We start from the raw sequence: 18549 nt of genomic DNA on the forward strand, positions 1-18549 counted from the left end.
CTTGATATGATGAGCCCTAGCCCATGCTCCAGATCACCCTATACAACGAGCTTCTTCGTAGGCAACGGAATTTCCTTTTCCTCTCTTTGACACTCCATAAATTATGCAGTTGAGTTTCCCACATTGGGGGAAATCGCCTCCAGAAAAGACTTGGGGCAGGTGCAACGGGAGGAGAAGGGATGGAAGCCAGCAGACTGCCTCCAATAGCAGAAGTAAGACACAGCCATCACACCTGGTAACTGTTGATTGTTGTTGTATAGTCGTTTAGTTGTGTCCGACTCTTCGTGGCCCCATGGACCAGAGCACGCCAGGCACTTCTATCTTCCACTGCCTCCCGCAGTTTGGTCAAACTCATGTTGGTAGCTTCGAGAACACTATCCAGCCATCTCGTCCTCTGTCGTCCCCTTCTCCTTGTGCCCTCCATCTTTCCCAACATCAGGGTCTTTTCCAGGGAGTCTTCTCTTCTCATAAGGTGGCCAAAGTACTGGAGCCTCAGCTTCATGATCTGTCCTTCCAGTGAGCACTCAGGGCTGATTTCCTTCAGAATGGAGAGGTTTGATCTTCTTGTAGTCCATGGGACTCTCAAGAGTCTCCTCCAGCACCATAATTCAAAAGCATCAATTCTTCGGCAATCAGCCTTCTTTATGGTCCAGCTCTCACTTCCATACATCACTACGGGGAAAACCATAGCTTTAAATAAATGGGCCTTCGTTGGCAAGGTGATGTCTCTGTTAATAGTCTTTCCTAAACAGCCTCAGGCCTGTATACCTGAAGGAGCGTCTTCCCCCGCCCCCCAATTGTTCAACCTGGGCGTTGAGATCCAGCTCCGAGGGCCTTCTGGCAGCTCCCTCACTGTGAGAAGTGAAGTTATGGGGAAGCAGGCTGAGGGCCTTCTTGGTAGTGGCGCCCGCCCTGTGGAACGCCCTCCCCTCAGATGTCAAGGGGATGAGTAACTATAGAACCTTTGGAAGACATCTGAAGGCAGCTCTGTATAGGGAAGCCTTTTGATGTTTCATTTTGTTTCTGTATTTGTTGGATGCGGGTGGCGCTGTGGTATAAACCACTGAGCCTCTTGGGCTTGCCGATCGGAAGGCTGGCAGTTCAAATTCCCGTGACAGGTTGAGCTCCCATTGCTCTGTCCCCAGCTCCTGCCAACCTAGCAGTTCGAAAGCACCGCAGTGCAAGTAGATAAATAGGTACCGCTGCAGCGGGAAGGTAAATGGTGTTTCTGTGCGCTCTGGTTTCCGTCACTTTGTTCCGTTGCCCCAGAAGTGGTTTAGTCATGTGGGCCACATGACCCAGAAAGCTGTCTGTGGACAAACACCGGCTCCCTCAGCCTGAAAGCGAGATGAGCGCAGCAACCCCATAGTCTCCTTTGACTGGATTTAACCGTCCAGGGGTCCTTTTATGTTTTTATATTTGTTGGAAGCTGCCCTGAGTGGCTGGGGCAACCCAGTCAGAGGGGCGGGATATAAAGATGATGATGATTTTTATTATTATTACTACTACTAGTAGTAGTAGTATTACTATTCCACATGTGCAAAAGCCTGAAATTGTAGCTGCAGAAGGCAGGACTGTCTTGCATCCTCCTTCCTTGTGTTCTCAGGATGTACTCCCAATTTGGGAATGAGGAACAGAATTTGGCCGGCACGCTTTATTCTGAGCTCCCCCACCCCCAGTGGCCCTCCTGGCAGGTGGGCACAGCTGTCCATCACTTGATGTCACCATGAAAACCAGATGACCCCAAGGAACATGTTTCTCCGCTGGTGCAGCTCAAGACATGCTTGCATTCAAGCTGGGGGGTCAAAGGAAGAATCGGTCTGGCCTAAACAGATCTTGAAATCTATTTGTAAACATGGGTGCTGATGTATAAGCCGCTTTTACTCCTATGGAAAGAGTTAACAGCTTTTCTATAAATCAAAGGGTTGTTGTTGTTTTTTGTGTGTGTTTTTTTAATAATATATTCCAAGCGGGTGGACGAGGGGGAGGAAGAAAGGGAGAAATTTTAAATCTCTGTTTGTAAGCCTGCAAAAACCCCAAGCGTGCAATCTGTCCGTGTCACACCTGGATCTAAATCTGCCTGAATTAATTAGCAACTTGTTTCCCCTACGTGTTAGTGCTAACATATGGCATTTAATTACTACTTTCAATTCAGCACTTTGTTCCTTTTAGAATTTTGAAATCTTTTCTTCTGCGAAGTCGGAACATGGCGGGGTCCTACCAGTCTCCGCTTCTCGCCGCAGCAAACTTTTAGCGAGGGCGGGCTTTTGTCTGTTGAGGAACAGAGACTTGAAACTGGTGTTGACGTGCCGCTAGCGGTTTGACTTCACCAGCGGAGGTGCGGTATACATTGTCTCTCAAGGCGGACGGGTGCCCACCAGCTCGGAGAAAGGCACCAGGACTCTTATTGTGATGCATTTAAATTGGCACTGAGCAGGTTACACAACGCCGACCCTACCATGAGGCAGAGTGAGGCGGCTGCCTTGGGTGGCAAATGATGGAAGACAGAGCTTTGTGTGAGCTACTCAGATGTAGTAGAAGACACTGTCCCATCACCAGTGCTTAAGGAAGGTTCAGTTGCTGCCAATCTGGTTAGTTTTTGTATATGAAATGTGAAGGGGTAGCCATCTTGATGTTTGCCTCAGGCAGCAAAATGGCTTGAGCTGGCCCTGCTGGTAAGTGATTCAGTAGCATGGTTTTGACCAAGGAGCAGGCATTATTATTATTATTATTATTATTATTATTATTATTATTATTATTATTATTATTATTTGCATATACAACCCTTCATCCAAAGAGCCCAGGGAGTTTCATGAGATGAAAATGCAGGATAAAAGGAATATATAGTTAAAAAACAAAGCTATACCCCGCCTCCCACAAAAGGCCGTAGTATATTAATCAGCCTAAGGTCTGGTTTAAGAGGAACATTTTCGCCTGGCACCTAAAGGTGTATAATGAAGGCGCCAGGCAAACCTCCCTGGGGAGAGCATTCCACAAATGGGGGGCCACTACAGAGAAGGCCCCGTTCTCGTGTTGCCACCCTCCAGACAACATGTGGAGCAGGCACACGAAGACGGGCTTTAGATGATGAACGCAAAGCCTGGGTTGGTTTATATGGTATTCATATCTACTCAAAATGACAAGGAGGCAGATTCATGGAGGATAAGGCTGTAGGTTCAGGCCTGTAGTGATGGCTGCAGATCGCCTCCAGTCTTGGGGGCAGCACACCTCTGAATATTAGTTGCTGGGCAAGCTTCTGGTTGGCCAATGAAGGGAACAGGTTGCTGGATGAGATAGGTCATTGGCCTGAGCCTTTCAAAATGTAATGAAGATTAATAAGTAATTTTAAACAAGTCACATCCATTGCTCCTGGTGCTTTTTTTTTTTTTTTTTGGCCCTGCCCACCAGGGGTACCGGCCCAGGCTGGGGGGGGGGGCGGGAAATCTCCACAAAACAAGAGTCATCTCATCCAGCCTCCTGCAATGCAGGAATCTGTTGCCTGACGGGGGACTCAAACCCACAACCCTGAGATTAAGAAGTCTCATGCCAGCTCAGAATGTGGTGTTTGAGATAGAAAAAAAAGAAAGTTGCCCAGCCCCACGGTCACCACTTTAAAAATCAGTAGGTGTTAGATCCTGTGCGAAAGGTGCTGCTTCTCCTTTGCTGAAAACCAGGTCAGTTTGTGCTTTGTTCCTTTAGAGTCAATGCATCTGGCTCCTTCCGAAGATCTATCAGCAGCAATTGCAAAACAGCGGTGCTGATCCATAGCTATGTATTGGTTTGTGTGTGTGTGTGTGTGTTGTTGTTTTTTACTCTTGAGTCAGTTCTCTTGAATGCAGCGTTTTGTAAAAGATATACAGTATACATGAGCCGGGTGTTTAATTTACTATAAAATCAGCCTCCAGCTGAAAACCTGTGAAATCGTTTTAGCTAATTTGCCGTATTTATCAGTTTACCAGCGAAACTTGAGCAGGCCAGTAGGGAATTCATCATCTGCAGCAGTTTGGAAAATTAAAAACAAAACCTTTGTTGTTGTTGTTTTTCTCGGGGTGGCGGAGGAGAAAGGGAAGTTGAAGCAGCGGCTGCTTAGATCGCCGCCTTCCCTTGTACATGTACAGGGAGAGAAGGGAAAGGTGTCTGGCTTTACGAAGTTCTTCTGCCGCCCTCCATGTACGCTCAGTTTTAATTTAACTTGTCACAATGCCTGCCCCTTTCAGACAAGTTATTTAATGCTGAACATCGCATCCGAAATACCTTATGAGCTGATGGACCACTCCTAAGAGCCCTCCTTGATATGTAAATGGGTTGCGATAAAACGCAGGTCCTTCCTCCTTGGAAATGTTATAAGGCATAAGCTATATTCTAATGACATCGTTCGCTGCCCACGCTCCACATCATTGTCTGCCTCCTGGGATGACTTAAGTTTTTTGACATTGTCACATGGCAGGAGTGGAGTGGCATGCTTTACTCAGGGACTGTGTTCACACCATACATTTATTTTTATTTTTTAAATTTTTATTAGATTTTCCAGAATTATAACGAATATCACATAACAAAACAACAAACAAAAACAAGGACATAAAAAGAAAAGATACATCAGAGGAAAAACAACCATACAATACAAAATCCTTCCCACCCACCACCATAACAAATACACAATAAAAGCAAACTTAATCCTTTAAAAATCCAACTTTGTGTACATATTACTTGACTTCCTCTAGTCCCTCCCTTCTGAACTTCCTTGTATCTGATTGTAACAGCTTTCCAATATCATTATTAAACAAGAATACTTCCAATTATAATCTAATTTGTTCACTTTTCTTATTGTTCTGAATCCAATTTATTTAATTAAATCCTAGTTTAATCCTAGGCCTATTTGGTACTTTCAAGTGTTTTCTAATTTTTTATTTTACAATATTTGTTCAAATAGTCCTTAAATTTATTCCAACCTTCTTGGTATTCCTCTTCTTTCTAGTCGTGGATTCTTCCAGTCAGGTCAGCTAGCTCCGAAAAGTCCATCATCTTCATCTGCCAATCACACCATACATGTAATTCCCAAAGACTCCTGGGAACTGTGCTTTCGACTTCACAGAGCTACGATTCCCAGTGCCCTTAGCAAACTATAGTTCCCAGGATTCTTGGGAGGGGACTGCTTTAAATGTGTGTACACAGCCCCAGATGCCATTTTGGGTGGTTTCCCATAATATGCCATTCCACACTTATTTGCGCATTTAGTTGCATTTTATTCAAGCAACTATTCAAGGCCACAACCTTTCATCAGCTAACGAAGCCCTAATTACGCGGGCCTTCAGAATTGACTATAAATGCATGTCTGTTGGACTGCAAGTTTTAAGGGCATAAAAATCCTGTCTTAAAGCCATCCAAGTTAGTGGCCATCACTGCCTCCTTGTAGAAGTGAGTTCCATAGTTTAACCATCTGCTGTGTGAACAGGTTATTTCTTTTGTTCGCCTGTCCTGAATCTTCCAACATTCATCTTCATTGCCCCTGGGAGAAATGCTCAGAACCAGGGGTGCTCAGAACTTGAATAAAATATTGGGGGCAGGTAAGCTACACCCTGAATAATCAGTCACAAGACATTATGCATGCGCACCATGGCAATGCCCATCAACTGGGGGGGAAGCCCCTCAAATATTTTAATGGGGGAGGCCTAGGAGTTGGCTCCTATGCTCAGAACATCATTTTCCACTTAAGGTGAAGCCCATCTGAGCCTCTTTGAATGTCATCAAAGATCTCTCCATCACCTTCTATCTCAACCCAGCTTTGCAAGGTGAAGAACATTTTTCACCTTTCGGGAGCAGTAGGCGGTAGAGCAGGGATCTGCAAACTTTTTCAGCAGGGGGCCGGTCCACTGTCCCTCTGACCTTGTGGGGGGCCGGATGTCAGATGGCAGTGGTGGTTGCTTGTGAGTAATCAGGCAAGACTCAGACCTGTCTGTGGGAGTCATAAAGCCACGGCAAAGGCTTGTAATATTGCAGGGTGCCCCCTGACCTCGGCTGACCAGCACTCTGAGCTTTACAATGTATTGGAATGTATTGACCTTAAATGGAGTTGTGTTTCCTCTGGGCAGTGATGACCCTATTTGGCGATGGGTGGGTTTAAGCCATGACCGGATGTAGGTAACGTGAGACATTGGCAAACGGCCATGCAAGAGGAGAGAACAAAGGATACTAAAAGATACCGGAGAGGAGAGAAGAAGTTCGAAAGGAGCTGCCCTCCATCCATGAAAATATTGCTGGCTCTCTGTGTCTTTATTTTATGCTAAACAGCGCCATTGTGACGGCTGGCTCCGTCACCTGTCTTTTACAGGTTGTTGGGGTTTTTTTGGGTGCAAACTATTTACAGTGCAGAGCCACAAGTTCACGTCTGCCTCAGTTGCTAGCAGAATCTGGGAGTGCTTGTTTCCGGGACCTCCCCCAACATAAAAGTCTCCTTACTCCCAGCCTTTTCCTTCCCTCTTTGCTCTTTAGACCTCTGCGCAGGGTGGGCGACGGGAGGGGTGTGCTTCCCTCCTGCCCGGCTTGGCCAGGAGCGGTGCTGAGCCTCCTACCAGCATCCTCAGGTCCTTTTACCTCTCCCCCACTGGAGGTGGAGCTTTCCTCATCACCAGAAGAACTGCTTCGCAAGATTTTTGGAGGCTCCCTGTAACACGACTGCCCCTCTGTTTCCCGCCCCTGTTCTGATGGCAGTTCCCTGACTCCGGAGTATTTTTTTTGGGGGGGGGGGGTAATGAACGAATTCCTATACCCCACAAATAACCCAGAGATGCATTTTAAATAAAAGCACACATTCTACTCATGTAAAAACACACTGATTCCTGGACTGTATTTAGAAGGCGATTGGGCCGGATTCGGCCCCCGGGCCTTAGTTTGCCTACCCATGAGGTAGAGTAAGGGTCTGTTAGGAGCTAGTGTCAGGAAATGGTCAGCAAATAAAATAAAATAAAATAAAAAATAAATAAAATAAAATAAGTCAGTGACGTTAACTCTTTATTCAAAGAAACCAAAACAGTGCAGGGCTGGTGATCTTGCCCCAGTGAAGCAGTTCTGAGGACCAAAATGGAGACCTTATACCTGGTGGATTGTACTCTACAATAAAGCTTTGTTCTTTGTGAAATTTGGATTGAGGCCCAAACTAGAACTCACCAGTTTGTTTGCTTTGCTTGATGGTTCAGTTGCTATCTCTTTTTTATTTCCTGGGCTGGGAAGCATGTTTTCCGTATGCCAGCTAGTATAAAATAGCAGAATAATGTTGCTAACTGTGCATGAATATTTGGGGGGAAATTACCTGATGGTGCTCTAGGGAGCGATAAACAGTTGAGCGCCTCAACACAGCTAACCCAAGACACAGACCTACACACTTTCACCGCTATATAGTTATGCACAGTGCGCGAAAAAACGTATCAAAGCTGTGAGACACATAAAACAGAATGAAAATATGCTGGTTTTCTCTGTACAGTACTCTGCTGCACTACATGCCCCCTTCTGCCCCCCAGCAAATGCTTGCTAATATTCCTGGATGGGGAGAAGGGGAGGGGGCATGGGGAAGATTCCCCCCTCTCCTTCCCCATCCGTCCCCCAGTGGAATGGAAACGAAAGAACTTCTTCATTACTAAAATAATTTGCACAATAATAGAAATAAATAACTGAATGGCAGGTTCTCTGGAGGAACGATTTCTCCGCGCTTCCCTACCAGCCCTGACTATGTGCTCATTAGCAGTGCATAGAATTTGCATGACATTTCCAGAGCCAAGGAAGGAACAGGGTATCTGCTGTATAATAAGCACTTGCGGTTTGGAGGAAGATGGACAAGAACAGTGACTTGGCAATCTTCCAAGCCTTTCAGATCCATCGTGTATAGGTCTGGTCTTGGATGTCTCTTATCTGACATCTGTCCCCTGTCGCTTAAGACCCCCTTTTCCCGCCACCCCCTGGGGTTGCACGTGATCAAAGAAGGAGAAGGATAAAAGGAAAGACTCGATCGGCGGCTTTCAAGCTTCCGTCTTCAGGGAACGCTTTCTACCTAAGCCTGTTTGCTGAAGAAGCACAGCCGTTGGCCACAGAGCAAAGACATGTTGTAGAACAGTGAGGCATGTTTGTGTGTCGAGGTCTCCAAGACACCCCCCCAAAAAAAAACACCATTGACACTTGATTTTAGTTTAAGGGTTTTGACATAATTTTGGTCACAACTTTATTAAAAATACAAGAAATGTGAGTGGTTGCTTAGGCATTGGTTGCGACTATCTGACCCCACACGGGGACAGACTGACATTTGCATGCATGTGAAGTCAGTAAGGAAAAACATTTGGGGGGAGAGGCAGAGCTGGGAACCATGTTCTCACCTCTCCCCAAATGCTCCCAGGGGCTCTTGCATGGCCCTAACCCCTTGACAGGGGTTCGGACAAAAGCATGGCGAGCCCCTGGATTCCTTTAATGGAATTCCCTTGCAGCAGCAGCATTTGGAGGGGCAGGCACAGCCAATCCATGCCTCTCCACCAACCAATTCATAAAACCAATGCCTAACCGCCACCTTACAAGTTGTGTCAATTTGCTACGCAGTAGGCAAAAACCAAATGGCACCAGCCAATCAGCCAAATGGACAAAATTCCTACCGGGCCCCTGCCCCAAAAGCAGACGACCCCATGACAGGCATAGCAAGGTCAAGCGAACAACGCTGAACATAGGGAGGGTGGGCGGGTGATCCAATGCGCGCAGCGAAAAGAGGAAGCTCAATGCTGCGCGCAAGGTATTTAAAGGCTATGGCTGTCAATCACGAAATGGCAACATATAAATCTCCCAGCAACAGGAAGCTCCATGATAATGGTGGCCAAACTCTTTTCCCGCCCAGCAACTGTGGGGTGTCTTGCTAGCCCCCGCCGCAACACGTGCTCTCCATGAAGGAGAACACGCTTTTTTGGCACATGCTCAGTTCATGCACATGGGGCATAGGAAGCTGGCTTTATACTGAATCAGACGACTGGCCCTCTGATGCCTAACCACTGTATAGCACCAGCAAGGGTGTGGCTGGCTTTTTAAAAAGTAAATTGCAAGCGCAAGGGAGCTAGTCCAGGTGGGGACCTTGGCGATTAGGGGCAGGAGTGTCTTGACCCATCGCCCCTACGGCAGTCTTGATGGGAAAAGGCAAAGGAGGAAACCCTACAGAAATCCAGAGCGGAGTCCTAAGATTGTTGGATGGCACCCAGGGCCGGATTTAGGTTTGATGAGGCCCTAAGCTACTGAAGGTAATGGGGCCCTTGATATGTCCAGCTGTCCTTTGTCCACAACAAATGGTCACTGTTTTTTTGTGTTGGATATATGCTATATGGTAATTTATGGACCTCATAGGTATCTGAAGCCCTTTGCACATAACAAAATATGTATTTTATCAAAGTAATTGTTGAACTGAAATACAGTGCATAAGGTACCACTGTATATAGAAATGAGCAAACCAGTGATATTTTAGGGAGCAGGCTAGCAGGCCATTGCTTACATCATAGGAGCCTACACATCACAAAACACTGTTGCTGTATAGAGGTTTTATTTTATTTATTTTTATCTTATATTTTGGAAATGTACGTCCAGGTTTTTTTTCCTTTAAATTTTTTTGGGGGCCTCCAAGAGAGTGGGGCCCTAAGCTATAGCTTGTTTAGCTTATGCATAAATCCAGCACTGTTTGTGAGCAACTTCTTTTAACGCCATGCATTTCTGTATTTTCACTAAAATCTTCATTTCTAAATAATAATAATAATTAACAAATTAATTTATTATTTATACCCCGCCCATCTGGCGGGGCTTCCCCAGCCACTGTGGGCAGCTTCCAACAAAATATTAAAATACCGTAATACATCAATTTCTATACACATTTCCCCCTAATACATGCATATTTGTAAACACTGGTTGGAGAACTGCATTGCAAAATTTGGAAAGCTGTGAATTTTGAAGGATAAGTGCAAATCCGGCACTGATGGCACCTTGTGTGCCTCTGGACAACTCCTGCAGCCCAGCTGGTGCCAAACATCTTGCTCTGCTTTCCTTTGGACCACATCAGCAAGGCTGAGAGGGGAGCTATTGTCATCTGGACAACTCAGGACCTCCATACTCACTAGGGCAGCCATATTGCAAAATATGAATACCCAGACACAAAGCTGTCGAGCTTCTTTCTTTCTTTCTTTCTTTCTTTCTTTCTTTCTTTGCAAATTGAAGTTTTAAAGCCTTTTTTTAAAATGAAATTCACCAAAACAAAAAACAAAAATCACTTCAGATATGAGCAGCCCATATCCTTCTCGGACATTTTAAACGATTTTTCGAAAAATCCACCTGGATGCCATTTTCAATGGACAAATTCAACTGTTTCTTTTGAGACTCAGATTGAGTATCTAATTAATACTCAATTAATCAACAGGTAGATTAATTAGCACAGCAAAACGGCGCAAACTTTTTAAAAGCTTTAAAAATATTTGCTGATTTTTATCTGCATGTTATTGGCAATTGCTTCACATTATGTTATGCAGAGGTTTTTTTATTTAGCGGTTTGTGAATTTTTCTAAACGTGTTTCTTCTAAAAAAATAATAATAATGTTAAGTGGGACAAACAATTTCAGTAAGAAATCCGCTTCTGGTGCCTGCTGAGTCCAAATTCTGGAGCATCAGATTTGTCAACGCATCCCAACCCAGCTTCTCAGGCTCTGTCGCTTTAAAGCTTTCTGAATGTGAGCTTGCTTAAACTCAATCCAATGCATACAGCTGCTGCCTTGACCTACTTTGCGTGAGCCTATACAGAAAAGGAAACCATCTAGCAATAACTTGACCACACCCCCTTAAGAAAAAATAATAATCTTTGCAAGCGCAGCATTACAAGCCTGCTGGGGATTTGGTTTCCCCCGTAGTAATCTTGCAACGACTCAGCTCTGATAGGGGGATGCTCACTAGCAATGTTCGTTTGGGGTGGGAATCACTGTGTTGCTGTAGGTAAAGGAGAGCGGGGAATCCTGCCCCAATATTCTGTCTTTGGCATAGTTGCCCATTTCATACAGCTTGTTGAAATTGATTTGGGGGTGGGGGTGGGGGTGGGGGTGTCCCATATGCCATGCAAGTCTTCCCTGAGTTCATAGGCTTTGTTTCAGGCATCCATTCTCATTTCTCTTTTCATATATTAGAAGGCAGGATTGAGGGTGGATTTCATCTAAATTAGAATCTGTGCACACCGCTTAGTAGTAGTAGTAGTAGAGTAGTAGTAGTAGATTGAGCCAGAGGGGTAGGGATGGTCAAGGAAGGGAGAGGAGAGGAACCATTGCAAGAGAAAGGCAGAGAGTGACTCCAGAAAGGAAAGAGAGAAGGTTGCATGTACAGCGAAATGTTTTCCACAGGACTTGCCGTCAGTTAGCGCTGCCATGCTCACAAGACCAGCTCTCGGTTTGAAGTGGTAATGAAGCATTGATCACAGATGAGGCAAGGTGGGGGCGGGGAGGGGGAAGAGAGGGGTTTCAATTGCCCTTTGCTCATTCGTTATTTTATTTTTTTATCTCCTAGCTGTGGAAGACAGAAAATTGTTCATAGGAATGGTTTCGAAGAAGTGTAACGAGAACGATATCAGGGTGATGTTTTCTCCATTTGGCCAGATAGAAGAATGCCGGATCCTCCGGGGACCAGACGGGCTGAGCCGAGGTGAGTGCGAGAAGCCTACGAAACCCTCTTATCATTATTTCTAAGTGCTAATTGGAGCTGGAGATCACGGCCGGGGGAGATGAAGCCACTGTCAGCATCTAGAGGCTATGCTCGGAAGCATGCCATGTGACAGAGGAACCCCTGCGAATTCCTTAATAGAAGCTGAAATTATCACCTTTTACTTAATAATAATAATAATAAAATGCCCAAGAGGTTATCTGTGGCAACGTACATTAAGGCATGTCATTGCCCTCTTTGACAGGTGGAGAGAGAGATTCCACACGGGGGCCGTTTCTCCCATATTTTTTAATTTACATGCCCATCATTCTGACAGGTGGGGTGTACATGAGGGAATGGCTTACATACTGCAGAAATGCCTGTGGCCATATGTATTGTGCTCACCTGCCTGCCTCTGGGCCCAGATCACCTCCTAAGGTGATCCATGCGGGTGGTTGTGCTTTCACTGCGATGCTCTCCCCTAGTTCAGTTTTCTCTATGGGAGTGAACGTCAACCATTCCTCTAACATTGTAGAAAGTAGGAGGGTGCCTTTGGGGACAGCTGAAGCCTGCTCTCTGCCTCTGGTGACTCCAGATTTACAAAACCAAGCCTGGTCCTATCTGCACCTCTTTGTCTGCTTCGCCCTACCCTGTGTTTGGTTTCTTGACAGCTGTGGGGCTGGGGAACGTGTGTGGACTTGCAGGCGGGGCTGGACTACTCATTTTTCCTGGCCACTGGCCATCCTGTCTGGGGCTGACAGATATTATAGTCCAGGCTTCCTCCAACTCGGCCCTCCAGATGTTTTGAGACTACAGTTCCCATCATCCCTGACCACTGGTCCTGCTAGCTACGGATCATGGGAGTTGTAGGCCAAAAACATCTGGAGGGCCGGGGTTGAGGAAGCCTGTTATAGTCCAACAACATCTGCAGGGCCACAGGTTGTCCACCCCTTGACTGAGTGTGGTGGCAATGTTTTGAGCCAGCCTTTATGCAGCAAACTATGTAAAGGGCTTGAAGATATGTAGCATGCCATCACTGTTTAAATGTGTTTGGGTGATACGGCCTGGTCCATGCTGCGAATTTGCAGATGGAATTCAAAGAGGGAACTTATGTGGTACAGATCCCAGGGGGAATTTGAAAACAGCTAGAAGAGGTTAACTCGCAAAGCATGTGGCGTGGCCATACAGGTCTTCTCGGCTGTTAATGACTAAGCTTTCCTAATCACATCTACTCCGCTAGAAAAGAAAGAATATGTAGCATTCCCTGTAACTGCATATGTTGCGATAGATTTGGAAAATGCTGATGTTTATTGGTCTTAGGGTTGTATGACGGTCAGCAAGGTAATGTCTGCAAATTCTGACGTTTACTGACAAATCTGTAGAGCCTTGAATGATATCATTTTCACCATATGTAGGTGAAGGAGATTCATCAGACCACAGATGTAAATGTGTATGTGTGTTTTAAGAGGCTCGTGACACAAAAAGTCATACGCTGTCTTAAGACATACCAGTAAATGTCATTAATCATCAAATATCAGACATTTACCATAACATAAAAACCATCAGGAGGTGCATATTGGTTCCAATTTGTGTAGGAGTCCACACCTTCTCACTGGTTAGTGCAATGTGGAATTCATTGTAAAGGGAAACACAGCAATATATTCACAGGAATATTTGTGCACTTAATAAAAATAAAAATAATTCTGGGGCCCCCCAGCTGAATTATGCAACGTGGATAAATTATGCAAATCAAATTAAGCTTATTTGCATACATGTTCTTATTTGACGTAATTTATTTGGCATCTGCCAGTCACGAGACGAGGCCAGGAGCTGTGCAGAACACTCTGACTTCTGTAAATCACTCTCTGCTTCGGAAATGGCATCAGGCATCACTTCTCATTAAATGTAGCCCAATATTTCCTTCCCAGTTTCCCAAAAATACTCTCCCCTGGAAAACAGATCCTGATTTTCTACTGTTTTCTTTGGGGTGAGAGAAATTTCACCATATATATATATACACACACAAACATGAGGAAGGAGTTCTGCATACCTTACTTAAACTTATGAGGTGGCAAAGGACGGGGTTTTTTGTTTTTGTTTTTGTTTAAAAAAAGCTTTCCCCTTGCTTTTAAAACTTTCATTTTGTATTTTTATGTTGTGAACCGCCCTGTGAGCTTCAGATGAAAAGCAGCATAAGGATTTAATAAATAAATAAATTTTAATTTAAAATCAATATGGGGGGGGGAATCTCAACTACCTTTATAAGTTTAAAATAAGCTGCAACTACCCCTACACACACACACACACACACACACACACACACACACACAAACGAACAATGTTCAAGAAATATCTTCCACTCCCATGATCTTCCCATGATTTTTTGTTTCTTTCCCCACCCCACGCCACTCCCCCTCAATAGCAGAAAAAGAAAATTTCAGCGCAGCTCTGGATCTCCGCATTTTCAAGCCCATCTCCGCAGTCCAAAGAGGCTGGAAACTTGACTGCCGAGATTTAACAGAATTTTGCTTTTCTTTACCCATTACAAAATTCTGGACATCTGCCCAATGCACACAGACCTGCTTATGTAGAGTTCAACCAGATACTCAATTGACTCAGTACTGTCCCATCCTCAAGGAACTTAGGAAGATGTGGCCTTGCCTTATTGCTCCATGGATATGGGACTGTCATTGTGCAGCTGCCATACAACGGATGTCAATACCACAGAATCAAGGGAATCACAGTTTATGCATTTTCACTGCAATTCTTACATGTATCCCAAAGGCATGAGTCCATCGCCTTGGGGAAAATTCCTGAAAGTACCGAAACAATGTTCTAAAACCTAGCAGGGCCCATGTAGATGTCTGTGTTTTCACGTGATCCTCAGTCCTAGAATGGGAACCTTCCTTCTCTCTCATTCCATGGCATCAAGAGCCTTGTTATATTCTGAATTTTCAGTTTTCTGTACACTTTGCGAGCTTCTGTGTATCTAGGATGTTGCGCAAGCTTGTTCTCTTTGAGGTTCGCTGTTATTTCACTGTCAGAATAGATTTTGGAGGTGCAGGGCGAGCATTTTCAAGCACGGATGAGCAGGTGACAAATGTTGAGGGCATCAGAAAAGCCTGGCTGCTGGACCAGGTCAAAAGCCCATTCATTCCAGCATCTTGTTCTCATGGCGGCCAACCTGATTCTGTTTATCTAATCTATTTAACAGAATTAAATAGCAGGGCACCAAGGGGGAGAGGAAACACTCCTTCCATGTAGCCACTTTTCTTAATTGATCTTCAGTACCAGAAGATTACGTCACAGTGCCAGCGCTACCATTAGACAGAGTGAGGCAGCCATTCCTCTCAAGCCCTTCAGGAAGGCAGAACTGGTGTGTACTATATGGCCTGCCCTGAATTCCCACAGCTAGCCTGCTGCCCTTGGGTGTGGTAGAGGAGGGTTTAGGGCAGCTCAACTGGTTCCGCCACACTGGGTGCCAAGCCAAGGTTGGCACTGCAGAGCATCGTAATTATGACATAGTGCATGCACAGAACAGAAGGCGAGAGGTGGGGGAGTGTCGGAGCTTCCATACGACCGAGCTGTAATAGCTCTCCTCCTTGTCGTATCTTCGGAATCCATCAACCTCTTCTCCAACGTTGATTAACGACCTAAGCCTTTAATGAGGCACGCTCCCTCATTACACAGAGTATCCAAACATCAGCAAAAGGAGTGAGACATGTGCGCCACATTGCTACGTTTATTTCTAACTACACAGGACAGAAAAGAAATGCATCTGCTCTCTGTGAGAGTCAGAGTACAAAGAAACAGGAAACCAGTAACATCAACATCCGTCTCCCGTGAGACTTCCAACAGTCTGGAATGTAAACAGAGTCTTGTGACTCCAAAAACTGCACAGTGGCATAACAGAAATCTAACAGGGAGCACTGAATTTTGGCCTTGAACAGGACACTGCTGAAATTTGAAAGGCCAGTGTCCATCCCTGGTAGAGGACACTGTCCTGTCCATAGGAATAAGGTTCAACTGGCAAGTTGGTTCACTCAATACTGAGCAAGATGGACCAGTATTTTCTCAGTCAGAGTAAGCCAGCTTCCCATGTATTTGTAAAACTGTCCACAGGACGCTGGAACATCATCCCTGGAACAAAGTAACTCTAGAAAACCTGGTCTGAGTCTGAGGCACATTTTCAAACAAAGAAAGAGACGAATGGGACAGCAGAGACAATAATAAGAAACCCAGTTGTGGGGAAGGCAAGGGCAAGGTGCAAACTGGGACTGTGAACTTGTGACTCATAGTAGCAGGGATGGTCCTTATGGGCCAGACAGTATGCCAAGGCTTTAACCAGAAATAAAACAGGCAGGTTAGTTAATACGTTGCATTGGAACAGTTGGCAGGAATGAGCAGTTAACAAGCTCAGGAGAAATCATAATAGGGACAGAACTTCCCAGGGAAGGAATTTGACCTCTAGGCAGACAGGGCAGTAAGATCCCCAGTGCATAGCTGTCAACGTTTTCCTTTTTTAAAGGGAAAGTCCCTTATTCCAAATAGGATTCCTCGCAAGAAAAGGGAAAATTTGACAGCTATGCCCCAGTGGCAGGATGGAATGATAACTGTCGTTATTTGTACAGTCTCCCAGAAATATCCTCTGGACTTGATAAAGGAAAATGTTGATGTTCGAAGTCTTCAGTAATAATTCAATCAAGAGGTTTCTGGGTTTGGGGTGAGTTTAGGATTTTGCAAGATATAGATATGAGACGTAGCAGAGCCATCAGGAATACCTAAAGAACTGGGCTGGTGTGCCTCTTGGCTGGGGGCAGGGAATGAGTGGAAGGTAGAGAACGTAAGAATGTAAAAAGATCCCTCATGGATCCCCAGCCATTGATAGTCTCCATGAATTTGTCTAATCTCCTTGTAAAGCTATCCAGTTTGGTGGCCACAACTATGTATTGGCAGTAGCAAATTCCATAATTTAACTACATGCTGTGTAAAGACCCTTCGACTTGTCTGGTCCTTCTGTGCGGCATGAAATACAGATGTTATACTCAAATTATGGGTCGTAGTTATGTCCCAAAGCAGCCTTCTTCAAAGTTCTAGGTGTTTTGCCTGTCCTTTGAGGGATGAGGCTTCTGAACATTATTTGTGATGACCATAAGGGATTCTAAGATTTTCAGATATGCTCCCAGCCTTAGAAGATTGGGAACTATATATCGAGCTACTCTGTGCTCTTCAGAGGAAACAGCTGAGATTAAGAGAGGTTGAATGATCTTTTCCTGTGACCAGGAAAAAAATACACGCACAGCCAAAATAAATTTGGTAGAAAATCCTTTTTTATATTTAGAGTTACAGCCCAAGCCGTATTCTAGCCCCAGCTACCGACCGCAGGAAAGCAAATTAAGCATTTAATTTTTTCATGTTAATAGGACTAATTGGATTAACTATGCAAGCTGGAAATGGATGAGTGCAGGTATCTGGGCAATTAGTTCAATATTAATTGTAGCCAATAGAGAGTCAAGTGTTTTCAATCCTGCACGAGTTATTTCGCAAGGCAAACAGCACCCTGGGTTTATACACTTGTCTGGCAGAGGTTAAGCTCATGTTGTTTCAGTCATGAAAGAGTCCCTGACCACTGTGAGCCATCAGCAAATGATGGGATTTGGCTGTGTGTGTTGATTCGTCCCTAGATTGCAATTGCACAATGAGCCACAAACTGATGAAGTGTAGCATTGGCAGTGCATTGGCCAGATGACGGTTATTACTCTGGGTCCCCCTCTCTGCACAGCCCAGATCAAATTCTTGATTGAAGACACAGATAAATAGAGGGAGCATATTGGGTTATGTATGAAAGCCTAGAAGCCGTACAGACTTTTGTGGCTTAGGAGCAAAAACAGCACAACTGGTAGCAAGCACAATGTTGCATCTGTTGAAAACCGGTGTGTGTGTGTGCATGTGTGTATAGCAAAGAGATGCACAAATTGGGAGAGACATGCAGTACACACTTCGGGGATGGAACCGAAGGCTGCGCAAGTCGCACGCTTTTCATGTTTTGAGATTGCTGGGGGAGCCTTTGTGCTAAACTCCATCTGCGCATCTTGTTAGGCTGATTGGAGCATGGAGCCCAGCCATGTCGTCGTGCTCCCAAACATTTTAAAATTTCCTCCGGAAGAAGGGCACCCTTCCAATGCAGGTTTAGGCAACTAGCTAAGATGCTTAGTGTTGCTGTTGCTGCTGTTAATATGACTTGGGATGGGATGGGATGAGGGTGGATGGCCAGCTATTTTTGTTTATTAATTTGATCCAAAAATGCTTTCTTTGAAGGGTAGAGAGTAAATTGATTCATCCATTGTTATGTGCTTGTTTATTCTGAACCTACCTCTCAGGCAGAATCAATTAGGGCTCCTGGGGAAATTACTGTTTTGCCTGATGGGGCTTGTCCTGTGAGTTTTGGCAAGGTTCAGCCATGTTTTTTTAATGTCTGTATGAAGCCATATGGAAAGGTCTGCCAGAGATTTAGGGTAGAGTATGTGGGTTGAGCTCAGCTCTGTTTTCCCCATTTCAGGGGAACCATGTGAGTAGTAAAAAGATCTGTACAGGTGCCTAGAGATGGTGATAGTCTGGATGAAGGCGAATAAACTGAAGCTCAAACCCAGCAAGAGGGAGATATCCATTATGGGGACTCAACTGATCTGGAAACTTACAGTTCTGTGCAAGATGGGATGGGAGTCACACATCTTTTGGAGGTGCAAGATTTAAGAAGTATTTTCTGATCTTGCAGAGATCTGAGAACCTCATATCATAGTCATGGCAAAGCGTTTACACTGGTCCACCAACTGTGATCATTGCTAGGGAATGAAAACTTGGCCTGTGTGA

General features: G+C 44.9%; 1 protein-coding gene across 30 annotated transcripts in view; it reads left to right on the forward strand.

The window, feature by feature from the left end:
* Positions 1–18549, forward strand: part of CELF2 (CUGBP Elav-like family member 2) — a 552082-nt gene that overhangs the window by 450269 nt on the left and 83264 nt on the right. For all 30 annotated transcript variants that reach the window (XM_081210125.1, XM_081210105.1, XM_081210107.1 and 27 more), the window contains one exon: positions 11548–11682. In XM_081210125.1, coding sequence (XP_081066251.1) covers positions 11548–11682 — 135 coding nt within the window. The remainder of the gene's footprint in view (positions 1–11547; positions 11683–18549) is intronic.

The sequence above is a fragment of the Podarcis bocagei genome (genome assembly GCF_964188305.1).
Source record: "Podarcis bocagei genome assembly, chromosome: 10".
Lineage (NCBI taxonomy): Eukaryota > Metazoa > Chordata > Lepidosauria > Squamata > Lacertidae > Podarcis > Podarcis bocagei.